General features: G+C 44.9%; 1 protein-coding gene across 2 annotated transcripts in view; it reads right to left on the bottom strand.

Moving 5' to 3' along the window:
- The window catches only part of PIK3AP1 (phosphoinositide-3-kinase adaptor protein 1), a 93910-nt gene that overhangs the window by 17082 nt on the left and 57631 nt on the right, over positions 1-19197 (bottom strand). For both annotated transcript variants that reach the window (XM_019724782.2, XM_019724783.2), the window contains exons 9-13: positions 10050-10145; positions 7575-7769; positions 4532-4597; positions 2915-3120; positions 1496-1568 (exon numbers count right to left, since the gene is read on the bottom strand). In XM_019724782.2, coding sequence (XP_019580341.2) covers positions 1496-1568; positions 2915-3120; positions 4532-4597; positions 7575-7769; positions 10050-10145 — 636 coding nt within the window. The remainder of the gene's footprint in view (positions 1-1495; positions 1569-2914; positions 3121-4531; positions 4598-7574; positions 7770-10049; positions 10146-19197) is intronic.

Below are 19197 nucleotides of genomic sequence, written 5' to 3'. Positions count from 1 at the left end.
AGTAAAGATGTGGGAAAAGAAGCAGAGGGGGCACGGCAAGTGCAAAGGCCCTGGGGAGAACGCACTTGACTAGACAGAGCAACAAAAAGGAGTCCATCGCGACTAGAGTACAGAGTGGGGGGCAAAGTGAGGGATGAGCTCAGGGGTCCAATCATGTAGCGCTTTGTAGGCCACAGTGAGAAGGATGATTTTCCTCTGGATGGGATAAGAGCCCCTGGAGGGTTTTGAGCAAAGAACTGGCGTGATCTGATTGTTTATTTTTAAAAGGTCTTAGGCGGCAGTTTGTAGAATTAACTGTAGAGGAGTAAGAATGGATATGAGGAGACAATTGAAGAGGCTCCTGCATTAATCCAGGAAAAGCTGATGGTGGCTTGGCTGTAGCTGCAGCACGGCAGATGGTCAGGTGTCATCAGATTTAAGATGCATTTTAGAGGCAGACCCTCTGGGAATTGCTGATGGTTTGAATGAAAGAATGAAGTAATAACAATCAGAGGCAGCAAAAGTGCCATGGGATGGAAGGAATAGTGATTCTATAGATACTCAAACGAGGAAGGAACAAAATGGCCTGGAGTGGTCCAGGAAGGCTTCACTGAGAGGGGGCTGCCCGGCTGGGCCTTACAGCCTACTAATTTTCATATAGGCGAGAAGGAAGAGGCCTGCGGCAGGAAGATGTCCTGGGTGAAGACTGGGGTGTTACCAGCCTGACCAGGTTCCAGGCACGTCAGGCTATTCATGGCAGCTGGAGACACACTATGAAAGTTATACACAAACTTAGTTCTTTACGTAATGGAGCTCCATTCAAGGTCTAAGAGCCTCTAAAAGCCTTTTCTTGCCAGCTTCTCTTGGTATAAGGCTGGCAAGTGTAAACCATAGAGACCTACCATGCCAGAGGCTCTCAGGGAGAATATGCAATGTGGGAAAATGCCCAGTCCTTGCTCAGGGGTTATGGTGCCACGTGGGTGGCACCTGGGGGAAGATGGTCAGGGGAGCAGAGAGGCCTGGCCCTCAGTGTGCACAACGAATTCATGGCCCTGCTATTGCATCCACACTACACATGGCAGGAGCCCTGCTACACCTGGGTCCTGGACTTCGGAAACAGTGCGTGGAATGGATACCAATTGGGATGGATAGTTCCCTGCTTGATTCAGAAACAGGCACTATGTAAGTGGGGTTTTCTAAAACATGTCTTCCGGAAGGCCAAGGGGAGAGTCAGGTGCCTGGAGAGAAAGCATTAGCATCCTCTTTGAGTGGGAGGGTAGAGGGATGCAGAGTTCAAGCCACTCATTCATTCATTTGCTGACATGTCTTATGTGCCAGGTGTGGCACTAGACATGCAGAACGAACAAGACAAAGCCACTGCCCAAAAGGACCTCACAGTCTAGTCAGGGACCCAGCTATGTAAACGGGGTGACACATGCCCACAGCAGAAGGCGAGTCAAGGACAACAGATCACAGCAAAGTCCCCAACAGGCAGCATCCCCAGGAAGCCACATACCTGTCTGTTTTCCTGATTTTTGCTTCTCTCTCTGTCTCCGGGTGATGCTATCTCTTAGGCGTTTAAGATTTTCCTGGAAAAAAATTCAGTTTGTTTTAAAAGTATGCATCAAAATTAAACTCTCCAGGCATTAAGAGTTTCTTTCTGATTTTATGCTGCTTGCAAGATACATCACGTTGCAATAACATCTCCAACATGCAAATGAGGCTGAGTGCATTTGCAATTGGCCCCCAGAGAAATCCAAGTACGCTCAGAAGTTGTGCCTAAATGGAAGACACTCTGTCCACAACACTGTGTCTTCCCTCTCCTCTGGTTCCCCGCTCCTTCCCAGCCTCATAACCCACTGCCCTCCTCCTCACACACCCCTTAGCCAAGCCAGTCTGTTAGCTGCTCACAAACACGCCCTGCATATTCCTGACTCTGAAACTGTGTTTTTACACCATTGTGACCTTGACCTTGAGGGAAATGCATTGCTCTCTGTGAGTCTGTTCCAGGCCTTCTCCCTAAAGCCTGCTCCAGTCCTCAGTGACTGTCCATGCCATCTGGCACTGGGCTATGTATGCTGCCTTGCTCTGTGTGTGTGTGTGTGTGTGTGTGTGCGCGCTGTCTCTTCAGAGTTACTGTGAACTCTTGAGGGGCAAGAGACCAGGTCTTGTACTTTTCTGTAATCCTGCAGTCTGGTCTATTACAGTCATTTGATAAATATTGAATAGACATGTGAGCGTCAAAATTTGTTGCTATTTTGGTCAATAAACAACTACCTCAAAGTGAAATGTCTGAGCATTCTAGGGAATACACCCCAGAGACTAACATCCCGACATCCAGAAGGTTCACATGAGGGAGCCATAGGAGGCCAGGCCAGACTGGAAAAGTTGTTTGGGTTGTGACTGTAGCTGAGAGCCCAAGCTTGGTCCAGGAAGCAGCAGGGAAACACAGGAAGTTGTGTGTGTGTATGTTTTAACTTGGGTGTTTTTATATCTATGACTTGTTTTTGTTCATTTAGTCATATTTCTTGGGAGCTGTCCAAGTTCTCTTTGAGTTCTAAAGCATGATAGTTCTGTGGGAGTCTTGCCACTACGAGTACAGAGAATGACACTGAAAAGAAAAAAGCTGAAAAGCAAAAGCATAGGGCGACACGCAGAGGGAAGTAGCAGCCACAGAATTAGGGTTTACAGTTGAGTCTTTGTTCCTGAAATCTAGCCGCACGACAACCAGGAAAGCCATCCAGCTCTCAGCCAGGGAGCCGTGTGGTTACAGACTAGAGGTGACAGGTACACCTCTGTGACACTCATAGAAACGTTCACAGGCCCAGCCACAGGCACTCAGTGACAGTCATACACAAGGCAGCTGTGGACCCAGCCCTCCACTGCTGTCTAGTAGAGAAACAACATGAAACAAATTCCATCCAGAGCCAGTTACCTGCTGGAAGCGAAAAGATTCAGACCGCCTTTTCTGGTTGAGCTGCCACTCTTTGAAGTGGAGCACGGCCTCGTCTACGTTGACAATGCCCAGCTTCACCTGCTCCTGGAGAGTAATAAGCTGCCGCTGGCCTGGCGTTTTCATCCCAGCAAAAGGGTCATAAATACTCGACTGGGGTCTGTCCCTCCATGGTCTGACGGGAGGCTCTGGAAAGGATGACAAAACTCAGCTTGACAGCTCGCACCTCCAAGGGGAGAGCCCACTGGATGAGTGGGGTTAACAAGGCTTGTCATGCGCTCAAGAGGACGTGTCTCAAAAGAGCAGTTACATGTGGAACCAAGAAGGGGAATCAGAGAGCAGACAAGGTCACAACATTTTAGGGCGATATGAAATCTGCGGATGAGTCAACAAAATCCCCCAAGCCTGAATATCTGAGAAGCCTGTAGACCAGCTTCTCAACCGAGGCACTACTGACATTTGGGACTGGGTACATCTTTGTTGTTTGGGGACTGTTGTTTGGGGCACCGTAGGATGGTTAGCCTCATCCCTGGCTAACCCACTAGATGCCAATAGCACCCCCTTCCTCAGTTGTGACAAACAAAAATGTCTCAGACATTGCCAAATGTCCTCTCGCTCTCCCTAGGCTGTGCCACTAAGTTCTGTGGAGAACAAGCTACTTGCAGAAGTGATGGTGCCACTGGGACATGTGAGGACAACTTAACATTTTACTGTTCAATTCATGTAGTGTTATCTTCGATTTTACATTTCTCCAGCAGGACCCAATTTGGGCATTGCGATTCAGGGAGATGGCAAAAAGGAAAAAAGAGAGATGGCTTCACCAGTGGGTACTGAAAAAGCCTCAAACAAGTTGATCTATGATTCTTCCCAACTCATCTGTCTACACACACTCACCTTTCTCCCAGGTTTACTCTCTTCAAGTCCGCTTTTAATTGTATTGAGAGACGGAGTATGGGGACAAAACAAGGTGTACAAGCCAACTAATTCCAACCGCCTACTACCAAAGTCCTTAGGGATGGCTTCGAACGCTTCGATGGTGGCCTAGCTCCTTTGCAAAAGAATCTTCAGTGGGCTAATACTGAATGCCTCTGTTTAGCACAAGGAAATTAATCAGAAAAGAGCACCTGTCTCCTCAAACTTCCTTAAGAAGTCTTTTGGAAAAAAAAAGAAGTACCCAGTGGCAAACAAAACATCTCTTGAATAAGATTTGAGTTAATATATACTTTAGGACAGATAAGGTAAGTAAATAGCATGGTGAGACTGTACCATTAGGTAAAGACTGGATGCTGGGTTGGCCACTTTCATCCTGTTGAGATTGACTTGAATGCTTAGATTGTGCTTTTGTCTGCTGTTGCAGACACTTTCTAGTGCATTAATGCCCTTGGCGTGATCAATTTGTACAATATTCAATCTCCTCTCCTCTCCCTTTTTCATCAGTACAGGATTCTCACACAGCTCCAGCCAAGGTTATCTCTTGGACCTCTCTGTTTTTTTCAGTGCTAAGGAGTTGTTGTTACATCTGAAATCACTGAAACATGAACACTTCTACCACCTGAAAGTTGAGGTCATACAAATACAAGCTGAGGACATCCGGCTTACCTTTCCTGATGTTTTCTGAGGAAACATAGAAATTCCCAGGCCGCTCTTGACTCTTTTCTGCAAAAACTGTGAAATAAAGAATATTCTAGGTAAAAGCCAAATCAGATTTCTTTCTAAAGGGCTTTGTAATATTTTATGCATTTACCAAAAAATTACCAAAATCTTGCACAAAATAACAATCATAATGATCTCACACATTGGACCACTGTATGCAGTTCTGTAAATCAAAACTCTAGCAGGAGCAACTAATGGGCAGAAGCTGCAGGAATTACGTGAAGACCCCAAACAGACAAGGTCTCAATCCCAGAAAGACAAAACAAGCCAGAGGACATGGTGGGCATTTATGAGATCATTAAAGCGAAGGGTGGTGTGAACGAGGACGTGGGCTGGATTCCTGAATATCTAAAGGTAGCTGTGGAACATCCTGAAGCTTGAGAATCAAAGGAAGTGCCACTTAACGTGTCAACAAGCGCCGTAAGACAGAACTCGGAGTGGTGGAATAGGTACAACGTGTGCATAGCTCCAAAGGCACTTAGATTAAGTCACTCATAAGTGACAGACCCATAAAGGCTAATAAGGAAAACTGGGAAGTGACAAATGTCCACTTAGTGGTAGGACTGCATCGTGGTTAAGGCTCCCTGGGTTCTGCACAAGACGCCCTGGATTCAAATCCTGGCTCTGCCACTTGTGAACCATAGGACCTTGAACATGAGGCTTGACCTCCCCTTGACTCACTTTTCCTATCTGTAGAATGAGGATGCTAATAGTATCTTCCTCATTGGGTTACTGTGGGGATTACATGAGTTAATACATAGAAAGCGCTTAGAATACTGTCTAGCACATGTTAGCTTTTACTATCATTAGTCACATCCAAACCTTGAGATTGATGCCACTCGGACAGCAATTCCGTGGCATGCTACTTACCACAAGTGATGCTGGTGCGGTGCTTTACAGTTTATAAAGGAGCTCCCCATCTGACTCTCACAGTAAGGCTCTGGCAGAGTATTGATATGTATATATACACACACATTGATGCGTGTATCATAATATACTATCTATATAGTACCCTGTTTCCCTGAAAATAAGACCTAGCTGGACCATCAGCTCTAATGCGTCTTTTGGAACAAAAATTTTTAATATAAGACCGGTCTTATATTATATTAAATAAGACCTGGTCTCATATTATGGCAAAATAAGAATGTGTGTGTGTGTGTGTGTGTGTGTGTGTGTGTTATTATTATGATACCCATTGTATAGATGAGGAAACTAAAACTAAAGAGGGTAAAGTGACTTACCCAATGTCCCATGCTGTACAGCTGAAAAATGTAAGAGCTAGGACATGGACCTAGGTGTTCAGGCCTCCAATCACTGCCCTTTCTGTCATCTTCTGCCTCTCTCCTTCCCATTGCCTCCCCACAGTTTCTTAGCAAGACCATCAGGACTTCTCAGGAATCACCTGTGTCCCTTTCCCAACTGCCTCCCCACAATGAGCTGTGCCATCAACACCCTCTCCTTCACCCCTCTGCCATTTAGGCATTACCGATATGTATTTGCATGCTTCTTCATTGGGGTTCCCTTAGAAGCAGACCTGGGGACCAGGACCCAAGTACATAGAGTCTACGTGGGAAGTGACGGAGGTGATACAGGGAAGTGGATAAAGCAGTAAATGGTGGGTTATCCAGTAGGTTACCACAGTGGGCAGGCTGGGGAGTTCCGGAAAGCAATATAGAAGACATACCCCAGAATTTTCCCAGGGGAGGGGCAAGTAAGCTGGGACACTCATCCACCAACCCTCATCAGTCATTGGTTGAGGGCTGTGACCAGGAGTGTTAACCCCCCAACTCTTCCAGTCTGTCATGAAGGAGGGGAGAGGTGGCTTTAGCTCCCAAAGAAAGCCATCAGGCTAAGAGACACAGGTCCTGACAGGCAGGGTCCAGCCAATGGGCACAGAAACGTAAAGAGGTAGGAGGATGTGGGCAGGGCACCAACAGTATCCGCTACACACGCCAAAGGAGCGCTACCCAAGCAGATGGCAAGCCAGGAGCCTGACAGCACGTAGCAATGCAAAATTCCCCTCAACTGTATTTCTGCCCAATCTAGGGTTGCCGGTTTAACCAAACCAAGGCCAGAAAGAGAGTGTAATACTTGGGACATACAATAAAAAATTAGTTGCTGTTTGTCTAAAATTCATACTTAACTTGAGTATCCTTTACTTCATCTGAAGGCTCCAGCCCAATTACCTGGGGCTGTCCCTCCCCCATTTTATGATCTCTTTTTGCCACACCTTCCACAACCTGCTTATACTATTAAAAAAGGAAAGAAGGTCAGGCACACAGATCTGGCCATTCTTGTACTCTTACAGTACTTGTAAGCATATTAATACAATCAAGTCCCGAAAGATGGTGAAACTGACAACACTATCAGTATCTAATTGATGTCCCAGGGACCATTATGAAGAAGTCAAAACCCAATTCTCACCAATTTTTATTAACGTAGGTACATAGACAGCCTAGCATAGTGGCTAAAAGCCAGGGTTGTGAAGTCAGACTCCCTGAGTTCTAATCCTAGCTGTGCTATATGGTAACCAAGTGATCTCTTTAAACCTCCATTTTCCTCATCTGTATAATGGGGATGATAATGGTCCTTACCTAATAGATTATTGTAAAAATTAAATATGTTCCAGATAGGGCACTACTGGTATATTTCAATAAATGTTCGCTATTAAAAATTAATAATAAGAAGAAGAGTTTCAGGAGATAAAAATTTAGCAGGATTTTTGGCATTCTGGAGGAGAGGGAAATCTTGTTTACCTCTGTCTTCATGCCGCATAGGAATGCCGCCAGGCAGGCCAGAACTGAATCTGATCACTGCTCCTCATCTAGCTTCAAAATCTGCCCCAAGCTCTGACTGTTTCCTAGGGTTGGCTGGAGACCATTCAGAAAGCGACAGTCTCTGAGTGATGGTTCAGAAGCTGGAGGACCCAGGGAATTCCTTCTGAGAAGCTCTGAGGACCCCGCTGGGCATCATTCCCTGCCATACTTGCCTTTAGAAATGTATGGTTCATTGTCAGGCAACTGGTGAGCGCCAGGAGCACTGGCCTCTGGCCTGGGCACTGGGACAGGGGGCCTGTTGGCCAAGTCTATGGAAAAGGCCTCGTCGTCATCCACTGTGTGATAAACATCATCCGGATCAAGGGAGTGAAGCTCCTTCTCCAAACTGGCCAATCCCACGTTGTTGCCTAGAAACACAGCCAAAGGTGACTGAAAGTGGTGGCTGGGAACCCTATGCAAAGCAACTGAGAACACTGATGTCACCTTCCTGTGCCCCCATCAGTGCAGCAAAAGGGAGTGAGCACGAGGCTCCATCATCTCAGTTTTACTGCTGGGATTCAGGTATTCACCCCATTAGACGTGGAACCACCCCCCGGGGCCTGGGCAGCAGTGTGAGGGTGGCCCAGAGTCCTCCCCACCAACAGACCCTCGTCCTCAGCATCAAAGTGACTACAGCAAACCCAAACCCTTGCTGCGAACTTCCTTTGTGCCGGCGCTGTGTCAAGTGTATTACCCACGTTATCTCCTTTAATTGTATAACAACGCTGTAGAGTAACTACAACCTTTATTCTCATTTTGCAAATAAAGAAACTGGGGACTTGGAAATATAAATAACTTGCCCAGAGTCACTTAGAACCAGACTGGCACCCAAGAAAGCTGGCTCCAGAGGTTGTGCTCTTAACCAGCACATTATACGTCTTCTTTTGCAACCTTTGTTCCTACTCTGTTCCCCACCGACCAGAAAGATTTAGACCTGAAGCTTACCTCCCACCCTCTGCCCCTGGAGTCCCACAGCCTTCAGGTTTTCTCTGCCTCCTTCCTGGTGACAGGCTGAAATGCTCTGTGCTGCGACCCAAGCAGTGTCCTCTTGGCTTGGGGACTCTCAGTAGGCTTGGTTTTGTATGACATCCGCCCCTCATACATGAGAGCTATGTGACCTCGGGCATGTTATATAACCTCTCTGAGCCTGATTTCCCTCTGAGAGCTACTCACAGGAGTACTGTGAGAAAGGCACCCAGTTCAATGCCTGCACATAGTAGGTGCTTTCCTTTCCCTTCTCCTTAGCATCATTCAGTCAACACATCTTTATTATATACCTGTTTGAGATACAGGAATAATTAAAGCTTGGACCTTCCTCCTACGGGATTTCCAATCCAGTATTTATCAGGAATTTTTTTCGTTGTATCTTCTAAGCTGTGGTGAGACTGCTCTTGGCTTCCCCGTGTCCTGTGTCCAGAGGACTCACCAGGCAGGTCCCAACATATCAGAACATTCTCAGTCCCAAGGCTCCGCCCTCAGGAAGTTTCCAATTAATGGAAAAGCCCTCATCTATTTACCTTTGAACATCTTGTACAAAGGCATGACAAAGTTCTGGTGAGGCTTGTCTGATGCTAACAGAATGAAGTGTCCTGGGAGAGCTGCCTGCTACCTACAGGGTGACTGATTCCCACAGTGCCTGTGCCTCGTGCACCTAAGTACTTAATTCTGCCCTTATAGTGTGAAAGTGGTCATAGACAATACTAAATGAATGGGGGTGGCGTGTTCCAATAAAACTTTACTTACAAAAACAGGCAGCTGGCCAGGCTGTAGTTTGTCTACCATTGCTTACAACTTTTCTTTGCTCTTCACTGTCGAAACTACTTTTCCCATCCTGAGTCCTATCCCCTTAGCACCCTCCTTTCTATACCTATTTGATCAACAGACGCTACCATGAATTACAAATGACTGGACAGTTACGGAATTACCCATACATTTTAACAACTTCCACCTTTGAAACCTTCAATAACAATAAGAAAAACAACAATAATAAATCTTTACTGCTGGTTAATGCCTGGCCCTGCTCTGAGGTCTAATGTACAGTAACTCATTTAATTCTCACAATATACGCGTACATCTCATTTTACAACTGAGGAAACTGAGACCCAGAGTTGAGAAATTTGCCCAAAGTTTTCCAGCTAACTGGGGCGGTAAGGGGTGGGGGGGTGAAATTGAGTACAGATAAGAGTCCATGTTCTTAGCCACTATGAAATATAGCGTCGATTAATAATAGTTGTGTAATATTCCCCTATATTCTCCTCCTTTACCAGAAAGTAAAGTCTCTTGAGGACATTGACTGTATCTTATTTTTCTTTGTGTCCCTGCAACCCAATATCCAGAATAGTGTTTTGCTCATAGTCAGTACTTAATAATAAATTTTGGTTAAATAAAAATAAACACATGCGTTTAAAGAGGTCTTGCTGAAGGTAACTTGTTTATGCAAATGAGTAGCTGCAGTGGTGGAAACTTCTGGATTCCCTGTAACAAGCTGATGGGGGAGCTTACGGGACTATACAGTACCTTCAATCACTATATCCCATGTACATGGCAGCCCACTCCTTGAGTGGAGAAACCCTCATATGGAACAAGGCAACGTCTCACATTTGTGTTTTTTCCCTCTTCCTGCTTCCCTGCTCACAGCTGCAACTTACCTTCTAAAAACTTGCGGATCATAGAGTCCTTAGTGGTCCTAGAGAAAGCGTCTCCAGGCATTGGGTTAGATGTACTGGCCTGAAGCATTTCAACATCTAGAAAGAAAAGGAGACTAAGAGGTTATAAGTTGTTCTTCCAAACAGGCAAGATTTTAGAGATAGACAAGTTTTGACAACCAAACGATGCAAGAATTCATTAATCCATTCATCTACCCATCAATGCATCCATGCATCCATCCACTCAGTAAGGATACCCAGTAAGTGTGGAGTACAAAGGAGAGCAACACTCACAACCCTCAGGTCCTTTCCTGGGCCACAGGACTCAAAAAGTATGAATGCAGTTTGAAGGTGAAGAGCATACAATCTGGCAAATTTGTACTCTTGAGAAATGTGATATTTAACTGGTCCCCAAAGATCAAAGTAGTAAGGAAACAGTATATTTGTGTATAATGATTAGATTCAAATCTTTTTTTCCCTCAAAGTATACTACTCAACTTCAAACTACATATTCTGCCTAAGCAAATGAGTCCCCAGTGATTGTGTGATACGACTTGGTGAATACAACCTCTTGATAATATCAAAGCTCTACTCTTAACACAAGGCTGATATTTTGTTCCCAAAACACGTATTTCAGAGTCATCAAGTAATGGGGCCCTGTTGGTTACTCGGGATTGAGTAGAATCTGCTGTGGTAATTGAATGGTTTTCACACACAGTTTTGGTCTCCATGGATTTGTGCTTAACAGTGAAAGCCAGCGGTCAAGGTGCTTCCTCCTTATATACAACTAATTACATGGGTGACCTAAAAATAGACTTCTTGTTATGTTTTTGAGATGGTACTAATTATGATTCTGAGATGGTACTATGTTGATAGAAGTGGCTCCAATACATTCTTTTAAATTGTTGCATCATGTGCCATTGTTTAAATTAACCACAATTTATCTATTGTTTTTTGATCCTGCTTCCAATTATTATTTTTTTGCTGTTATAAATAAACAATGTCACAGTTATATATTTTAAAATTAAGCCCATTCTTTCCAATTTAAATGAACATAACTAGACCTTTTGATATGGTGGTCCAGGAATGAGCCTGAGGGTTGTGAATGAGACATGAACTTTGGTATCTCAGTGACCTGGGTTCAAGTCCTGGCTCTGGCTCTTTCTAGCTCTGCATCCTTGGGCAAGTTATCTAATATTACTGAGCATCTAGATCTCCATCTGTAAAGTGGGGATAAATAAGTACCTACCTCACAGGAAGACTGTATGAGCCAACTGTGACAATGCTTATTATAAAATGCTTATCAACAGTGCCAGGCACTAAATATTAATGATTATCATTATCACTATATTGGGGTAACCTACATAGTATATTAGTTTTCTATTGCTGATGTAACAAATTACCACAAACTTGGTGGCTTAAAACAACATAAATTTATTATCTTATAGTTCTATAGTTCAGAAGTCTGAAATGGGTCTTACTGGGCTAAAACAAAGGTTTTGGCAGGACTACATTCCTTTCTGAGGGTGCTGGGGGAGGATCTGTCTTCTTGCCCTTTCCAGCTTCTAGAGGCCACCTTCATTCCTTGGTACTGGGGCCCTCTTCCTCCATCTTCACAGCCAGCAATGTTGGGCTGAAAGCTTGGCTGAACTGAGTTCTACTCATGGTGCCATCTCTGGTCTGTCCTCTGATTTCTTCTTCCATTTTTAAGGACTGTGATTATACCGGGCCCACCCCAATAATCCAGGATATTCCCCGTAAGGCCAGCTCATTAGCAACCTTAATTCCATCTACAACTTTAATTTCCCTTTGCCATGGAATCGAGCATATTCACAGATCAGGGACATTATTCTGCCTACCACGAGTGGGACCAAATATCAGTATCGTCAGCCTGCCATGAATTTCTTTCCTATCCTGGGCTGGTGAGGGGAGTAGGACGCAGGGATTAGGGCACACTCAACAAGCCCGTCATGTCTACGCAGGGACTCAGCAGTCCTGGCCTGACGTGGGGCTCTGGCCTCCACTGAGTCTCTGAATGTACTGCCTGAAATAAAGTTACCTAAGAATGATTTTCTTTCCACTTATATTTTAAATAAAATCACTGTTTTTGTACTGAATTGAACACAATCATCTCTGAATTAGACCAGGAACAGCGAGTACATTGGCCTCCATGTCCCTATTCCAAATCAAGGCAAACATCATCAATCCATCATGGCATTCTTTCTGGCTTCGGAATCCTTCTCAACGCAGCACCCTAAGCACTGGACACCAGCCAAGTGACACTGGCACATGAAACGATTTTTAAAATATTATTGCCACACTTATATTAGCAGTAAGTTCTAGGAGTGGCAGATACTACTTTTGTAATAATAAGGAAAAGAAAAATTCCCAATTGCTTGGAGTTAGTGAGGGATAAGACCCTCCCAGACTCTACATTTGACAACCTCATGTGTATGTACAACCCAGGCATAGAGTGAGTAACACACGAGTGACTGAAATACACAGACAACTCTGGAGCTGAAGGGACAAAGGACACTCTGTGAAGGAAAGCAGAACAATAACCCTGGATGCTCAGGGTTTATACTTCAGATTCTTTCACCACCTGTCAGTTAAAAATAAACTGAAATGCACTGAAACCTGCTGGTCTAAGGAGAAAGTGCAAAGTTCTTTCAAAGGAGAGGAAAAGAAAAAAAACAAGGAGACTCTGAGGCCAGGCTTCTCTAGGAAGAGGCAGCTGCAGAGTTATACTACACCTTATTTAAGGAGTCAGTCAGAAAGAACCCATTTCTGGGAAGAAAGAAGTTTGAACAGATGAGAGAAAGCCCACGCAGGCACTTAATTAGGGAGTGAGTCAAGAGCAGTAATGAATTTGTGAAGAAGCCCATATGATACGCCCCGTGGGACATAAATCTAGATCACTTACTGTAGTGGAAACTCCATCCAGATTATGTGTTGTTAATTTAATATAAAACCTAATCTGAGTACATAATACAGTAAAATGTCAGATACTGAGAGACTATTCTTCTGCAAAGGCTTTCAAACCCTGAAAGCAGGCCAAAAGAGTTTTTTTCCAGCAAGTATATTTGTGGCCAAAAGAGAGCCTCAGAGCCAGAAGCAGCATGACCAGACCTTTGAAGGTAACCTGAAACCTGATTCGTTCTACTTGCACTCCGGCGGGACGGATGCTTTGATTGACCATGTCAATGAGAACGTCCAACCTTCCATACCCTAATGGAGAAGTGATGGGAAGGAGAGAGAGATGGAGAGAAAAGGAGTGAGAGTCACACACATGCAGAACGAGAGAGACAGAAAGAGGGAGGAGGCGTGGGGAGCTGGGGTAACGGAGAGACAGAGAGAGAGAAAAAAACAGACAAAAAGAAGCAGAGACAGAGACAGAAAGAATGGCAGTCTGAAATGAGAGGGTCTATAGACTCATTGGCAATGAAAAAGAAGGGGCTACCAACGAAAGGGTTAGGAGAAGCAACAAGTTTTGTGGATTTCTTATGCAGACAACAAACACCTCAATACGGTACCCCTGGCAAGCACACACAGACCCTCTGCCCTGTAGAAATCAGTCTATGGGATGAGTTCATGGTGGGGTACCATGACTTGCTAAGTCACACACTCCCCCACCCCCATTCTCCCCATCTGTAGCTGCCACAACATCCTTTCCTTCATGGCACTGTCACGGTTTGTAGTTATATATTCAGCTAGTATTTTTGTGTAACATCCAGCTCTACTTCTAGAAGAGAAGCTCTGGAAGGCAGGGATCATGCTGGCTTGTTTGCTGACTCTTGGTCACCTGGCACATGACTTAAACACACGAGGAATTCGATAAATATTGTTGAATGAATATGTGAATAAACAAATTAATGCAGAACAAACAAGTAAATACATGGTATGGCGGTGTTTGGGTCTTGTGAAAGAATCTGGGCATTTCTCAAGCTGAGAGAAAAGAAGGGCAACTCAGGCAGCAGAAGCAACACAAGCAAATGTACGGAGACATGAAAGAAAAGGCAGCTTGGAGCAACAGGGAGCTAGTACCACCCTGAGATGTCCCACACTCCGTCGGGGACATCTACTAGATGTCTCACTACCACCTCCCGGGAAAGTGAAGTCTTTGCACTGGAACATCAACAAACTGCTCTACATCACAAAATCGAGGACCGCTCCTTATTTTCTGGCACTCTGAAATTCAAAAAACAGTGGAACACCTATTGTGTACAGCACTGTGGATGGGCCATGCCTCCTGAGGCAGGAGGAGGTTACCTGAGAAACGTGTACATGAGCAGAGTGCATAGTGATTTGCGTGCAGCGCCCCAAGAAAAGTGTGACCCACAGCTGTGCAGGTCCAGAGGGGAGCAAGACTGCTGTTCGTGGTGGGGATTTTATCTTGTTTACTTTAAAACATTCCATCCAACATGCTTTCATAAGTGCCTATGTCCCCAACACAGTTCTGGTACATCTGGTGGGACAAAAAGCAATAGAGGTCAGGAAGTGCCCTGAGCCTTCCTTCACCCCGCTGGGTCAGTTTCAGCCCTGGACACGACAGGAACAGCCCTGCCTAAGAACGAGTTCCTTGCTGGTAAGACCTCATGCCTTCCACCCTGCCCCACTGCCCCTAAAGCATTTCTTGGCTCTATTACCTAGAGTCTTCCCAAGATGGGAAGCAGAAGGATGGCTGAGACTCAGTGGCCATAGGGAGGGACACTCTTGACAGAAAAGGGTGCAGACAGGGAAGGCAGCATGTTCCAGAAGCAAATCAGTCACTTGACAATTTTGCTTACAAATGCTCCTTCAGCTACGCTCAAACCTGACATGGCTGGGCTGCAAGGCCCTTTACTGTGCCCAATTGTGCCCCCAGCTCTGAAGCAATCCAGCTCGCAGAAAGGGGCTGAATCAGAGAGCTCAGTGAAGAAAACACTGCTGGAGATGATGTGTTACAAAGACACCAGTTACCAAGGAGGTTGCTAAGATCTAAGTCAGTTCTCCGCCATATACAAACTTGAGCCACGGAACCAGGTGGGGGGAGCAGGGATGCAATAGAGAAATTCAAGGCAGGAGTCATCTGAAGCAGAGCAGCCTTTGGTCTGGCATGGATTAGTGACTCACGTGAGTTTACAGTTTCTAGTAGGAGATATTACACTTTTCTCCTTTTGCTTCTTTCTCCTATGGAAGACAAACCTCCGAGATATTTAAGCAAAGATAAATCCACAAGCAGATTACGTTGGAAACAGCCAGAGAAGGACCTCCCAGAAATGGCTCCTGAGGCCTCAGCACCCAGAGCCTCAGGGAAGTGACCAGTTCCTAGGTGAGGTTTTCCACATAAAATATATTACCTAAGTCAGAGAACCACTAGGTCCACTGTATCATTCTCTGAACGCAAGGTCAGGGGTACAAGAACTAAATGAGAAAAAGATCAGAAGATTGTGAAAACACCCAAAGAGAGGTGTGCCTTGAGTTTTATTTACTGTTTGCATAAGCCTTAATAAAGACATTTATTTCTTATATAGTAAGGTGAGGACGGTGATGGTTTAAATGTGTGGGATCTTGAACAAAAAATTCTCAAGAAAATTGGAAGCAAAGTTGAAAGTCTGATAACAAAGGCCTGTAGTTACCACCTGATGGCAGCATTATCTAAACTGAAGACCAAGCGTGTGAGGGCTGTGTGTGCGTGTGCGTGTGCATGTGTGTGTCTGTGGTTTTGGATGTGCATTCACACCAGTTCAGAAAAAAAACCTTGGAATGGAATCATAAACTCTCAAGGTCAGAACCCAATGCTGCTTGCAAGCCTCCCATCATTCAACACTGGGAATTTCCGTGACAACCTTCCTACTTAGTGGTTGTCTCAGATTCCCTTTGGAGAAGGCAGCCTCGTTACTCTCCCTTATTCAAACTCAAGTCAGAAAGAGGCAGATTTGTCCCAACACGATTAGGTGACCTCCAAAGCAGTGGTAAGAAGCTGACCTAAAGCGTGCACTCCATGTTTGTCCTGAGAGCAAGTGAATGAAATGAGTGGGTGAGTGAACACGATATACCTTCATATGTTTACTTTCAGCCCCTGGAGTTGAATGCTGACAAAGGTGGCACTGATAAATTCAGCTACTTAGACATTTAGAAATACTTCCTGTCTAAGTGTCCATCCTAGGACTGGCAAACGCAGACCCCAGAAGAAGGGCAGGCTAGGAGAGTCTTTGTCACAGTGGGGGAGCACACAGACTTGTCCCCTGAGAACCTGCAGGCCCAGATTCCTGACCCAGTTCTCCCTCGATGGGACTTAAATAAGTTACTGAATCTTGGAGCCTTGGTTCTCTCCCCTGTAAAATATAGACGATTCTATCTACCAAGCCCAAGGACGATCAGAGGAGATAATAGATGTCAAAAGTATCTGCTGACGTGAAACAACTGGCAGATGTCCCAAGTTACTAATGTGTTGGGTCATGTTGAAAATATGGATCCTAGATTTGTCAGTTTGTCCTCCTTATTTATGAATTAAGCTGCCTTCTCCGCTAGAGAGTCGTTGGCAGTAAAACGAATGGTTCTTCCCCAGGTACAAGTTGTTGCTTCTGGGCCAGTGGGTGAGTGGTCCTTCTTAAGATTAAACCACAGAGACGGAAACACACACCAAGTCATGCCTAGAATCGGAAAATTCAAAGTTTATATGATCTGGCAAATGAAAAATGCCCTGGGTTCTCGGTCCCCAACCCTAATAAAGCAGCCAAATTCTACAGCCTCTCCTTCAGTGGCCTTTTTCTAGTTCCATAGTAACCAGAATCCCCCTGACCCCAAATAACTTTACAAGTTGCCAACTGGCCACAAAGCAGGCCAGCTCCACGGCATTCCACCTCCTTGGGAAGTGCTGGAGAGGCTCACTGTTCCTGCTGTGAGGAGTAAAGGGATGGCTGCCTGTCACATTCCCCGAAGCTTTCTACTGATGTGGTGGGGGATTTCATATGGTGGAGCACTCAGGGGGACAGCAGGTGTTAAGGTTCGCTGTCAACTCTCTGCCAACAAAGTGGGGGATTCTTCAATTGTTCAATTGTCTCACAGTAAAGGTCACAAGGGCAGAATAATGACTGGTCTCTGGCTTCTCAAGTGGGTACCGGTTATTCTCCAAATGTTCTTCTGTGAAGGGATCTCTGTTCCAGATTGGAAAGGACTGTCTTGGCCCCCTTTTGTCTCCCCCAGTACCCAGGAGAGGCAAGTAGCTGAAACATGGTAGATGCTCCAGAAATGCTTATTGGGTACGAGGATGTGCAAGGGAAGGGGGCGCCAGAGGCTGTTATGTGAGCTAATATCTGGGCTGCAGAAAAAGGAAGTAGGGCCACCGCCGCTAAAACTGTTTTTCTGAAAGAAACCAGGACTAAACTTTGTGGTGCTAGATGGCAAGTTCTGGCACAGAATAAAGAATATAGTCCTAGAGACAGAGAGACCTGGGTTCAAATCTGAGCTCTATTACTTACTGGCTGTGAGACTTCAGGAAATTTGTGTAACCTCTTTGTGCCTCAGTTTTCTCATTTGTAAATTCCAGGTTAACAAAAGCATCCTTGTACAGTTGCTTTAAGGATTTAGTGAGACAGAGGCTTTGGACAGTGGGGATGACACCTTCTCTCCTCACCTCTCTGCGGGGTCACAGCTCTTTCAGGAAGAGCTTCCACCAGCACTTCCAGTCCTCCCCGTTAGGTGCTGGACGAGAGCTTCTACCGCATTCCCTTTTTCCGCGTTCCCTCAAAGGAGCAGCCGATCTGACTGGCAAGCACCTAACAACCACTGGACCACACCTTTCAGGTGTTGGGGTTGCAGTGTCAAAGGTGCTGCTGGTGTCAGGGCACCTCTGGCACCCTGACGTGCCCACACTTCCTGTTCCAAGGCACCCCCCTCAGTGTCTGCTTTTCCATTCATGGGTAGGAAAATCAGGCCCACCTCCCTGGGGGCCCAGGGCCCTGCTGTCTTCTTCTCGGGCTGCAAGTTGGCAATACTCAATCTAGTCCATTCCAGAAAGCCCTCCATCAATAAAGCTGATAATGTTGATAGGTACTCTGCCTCGTCTTTCTTGAATCTATTAATTAGATCAGAGGGAAGGAGAGCTAAGTCCTAGGCAGTTTCAGAGAGCTTAGCATTTAATAGTAAATGCTGGTAACATGTCGAGAAGGCTCTTAGAGGGCCGACTGTGTGGTCCTCCAGCTCCAACCTTGATACGTGCACTTGAAATATAACAGAACTTTGGCCAGTGGCTCTCAAGGGGAGCAGCACTGCCCTCTAGGGGGAGGTTGGAAAATCTATGAGAGTGTTTTGGGTTGTCACCCTGATGGACGGACACTACTGGCATGGAGCAGGACAAGGGAGAAAGATGCTCGACACCCTGCAATGTGTCCGACAGCCCTGCACAATGAAGAGGGTAGCCATGTCTCTCATGGCTTTTAAATATTTCCTTAGGCATACATATAGATAAAAAACCGCTTATGATACAAATTTACACATATGTGTGTTTGTACATCTCTGGGTATATGTATAGGTATGTGTGTATATTTTTTCATTTAATATCAGAAGGTACAAAGAAAAATATGGACAAATCACCAAACTATTACAACTGCTATATTGGTTGCATGAGTCATGTGGACTTTTAATTACTCAATTATGTATTTCCATTTTGTTTCAAGTTTTTGTAAGAATGTATTGCTTTTGCAATTGGAAAAAAATATATAACCAAAAATGAGTAAAATTTGTTATGCCATTTACAAGAAAAATCATGTCCTGGAAATATGATATTTTAGAAATAAGTTTATTCTATATTAATCCAATAAAATCAGGTTACTATTTTTTTTTATAAAAAAAAACACCTGCTTATAATTTTCTGAGCCTAGAAACTAAACGAATTCATATATAAACACAATTCATATTTTTGCATGGTTTTAATATACACTGAATTTTCCAGTTCAATTACTATGAAAATAGAGAGGAGAGTGTAAAGAATTGTTCACCATTTAGGAAAATCCAGGCACTGATGCCAACGTTATTGGTGGGACCCAAGTCCCCAGTCCAACAGATATGTCTCAGTCAGCATTTGAGGCCACGACATTGGCAGTGATTCTGTGTGCAGGTGTCTGCATCTAACTATTGCATTGTGTCCTCATGTGCAGGCCTGGCTGAA

The sequence above is a fragment of the Rhinolophus sinicus genome, linkage group LG07 (assembly GCF_036562045.2).
Source record: "Rhinolophus sinicus isolate RSC01 linkage group LG07, ASM3656204v1, whole genome shotgun sequence".
In the NCBI taxonomy this organism is placed as follows: Eukaryota; Metazoa; Chordata; class Mammalia; order Chiroptera; family Rhinolophidae; genus Rhinolophus; species Rhinolophus sinicus.
Note: the sequence above shows the minus strand (reverse complement) of the source record. Positions and strands in the feature narration are given on the sequence as shown.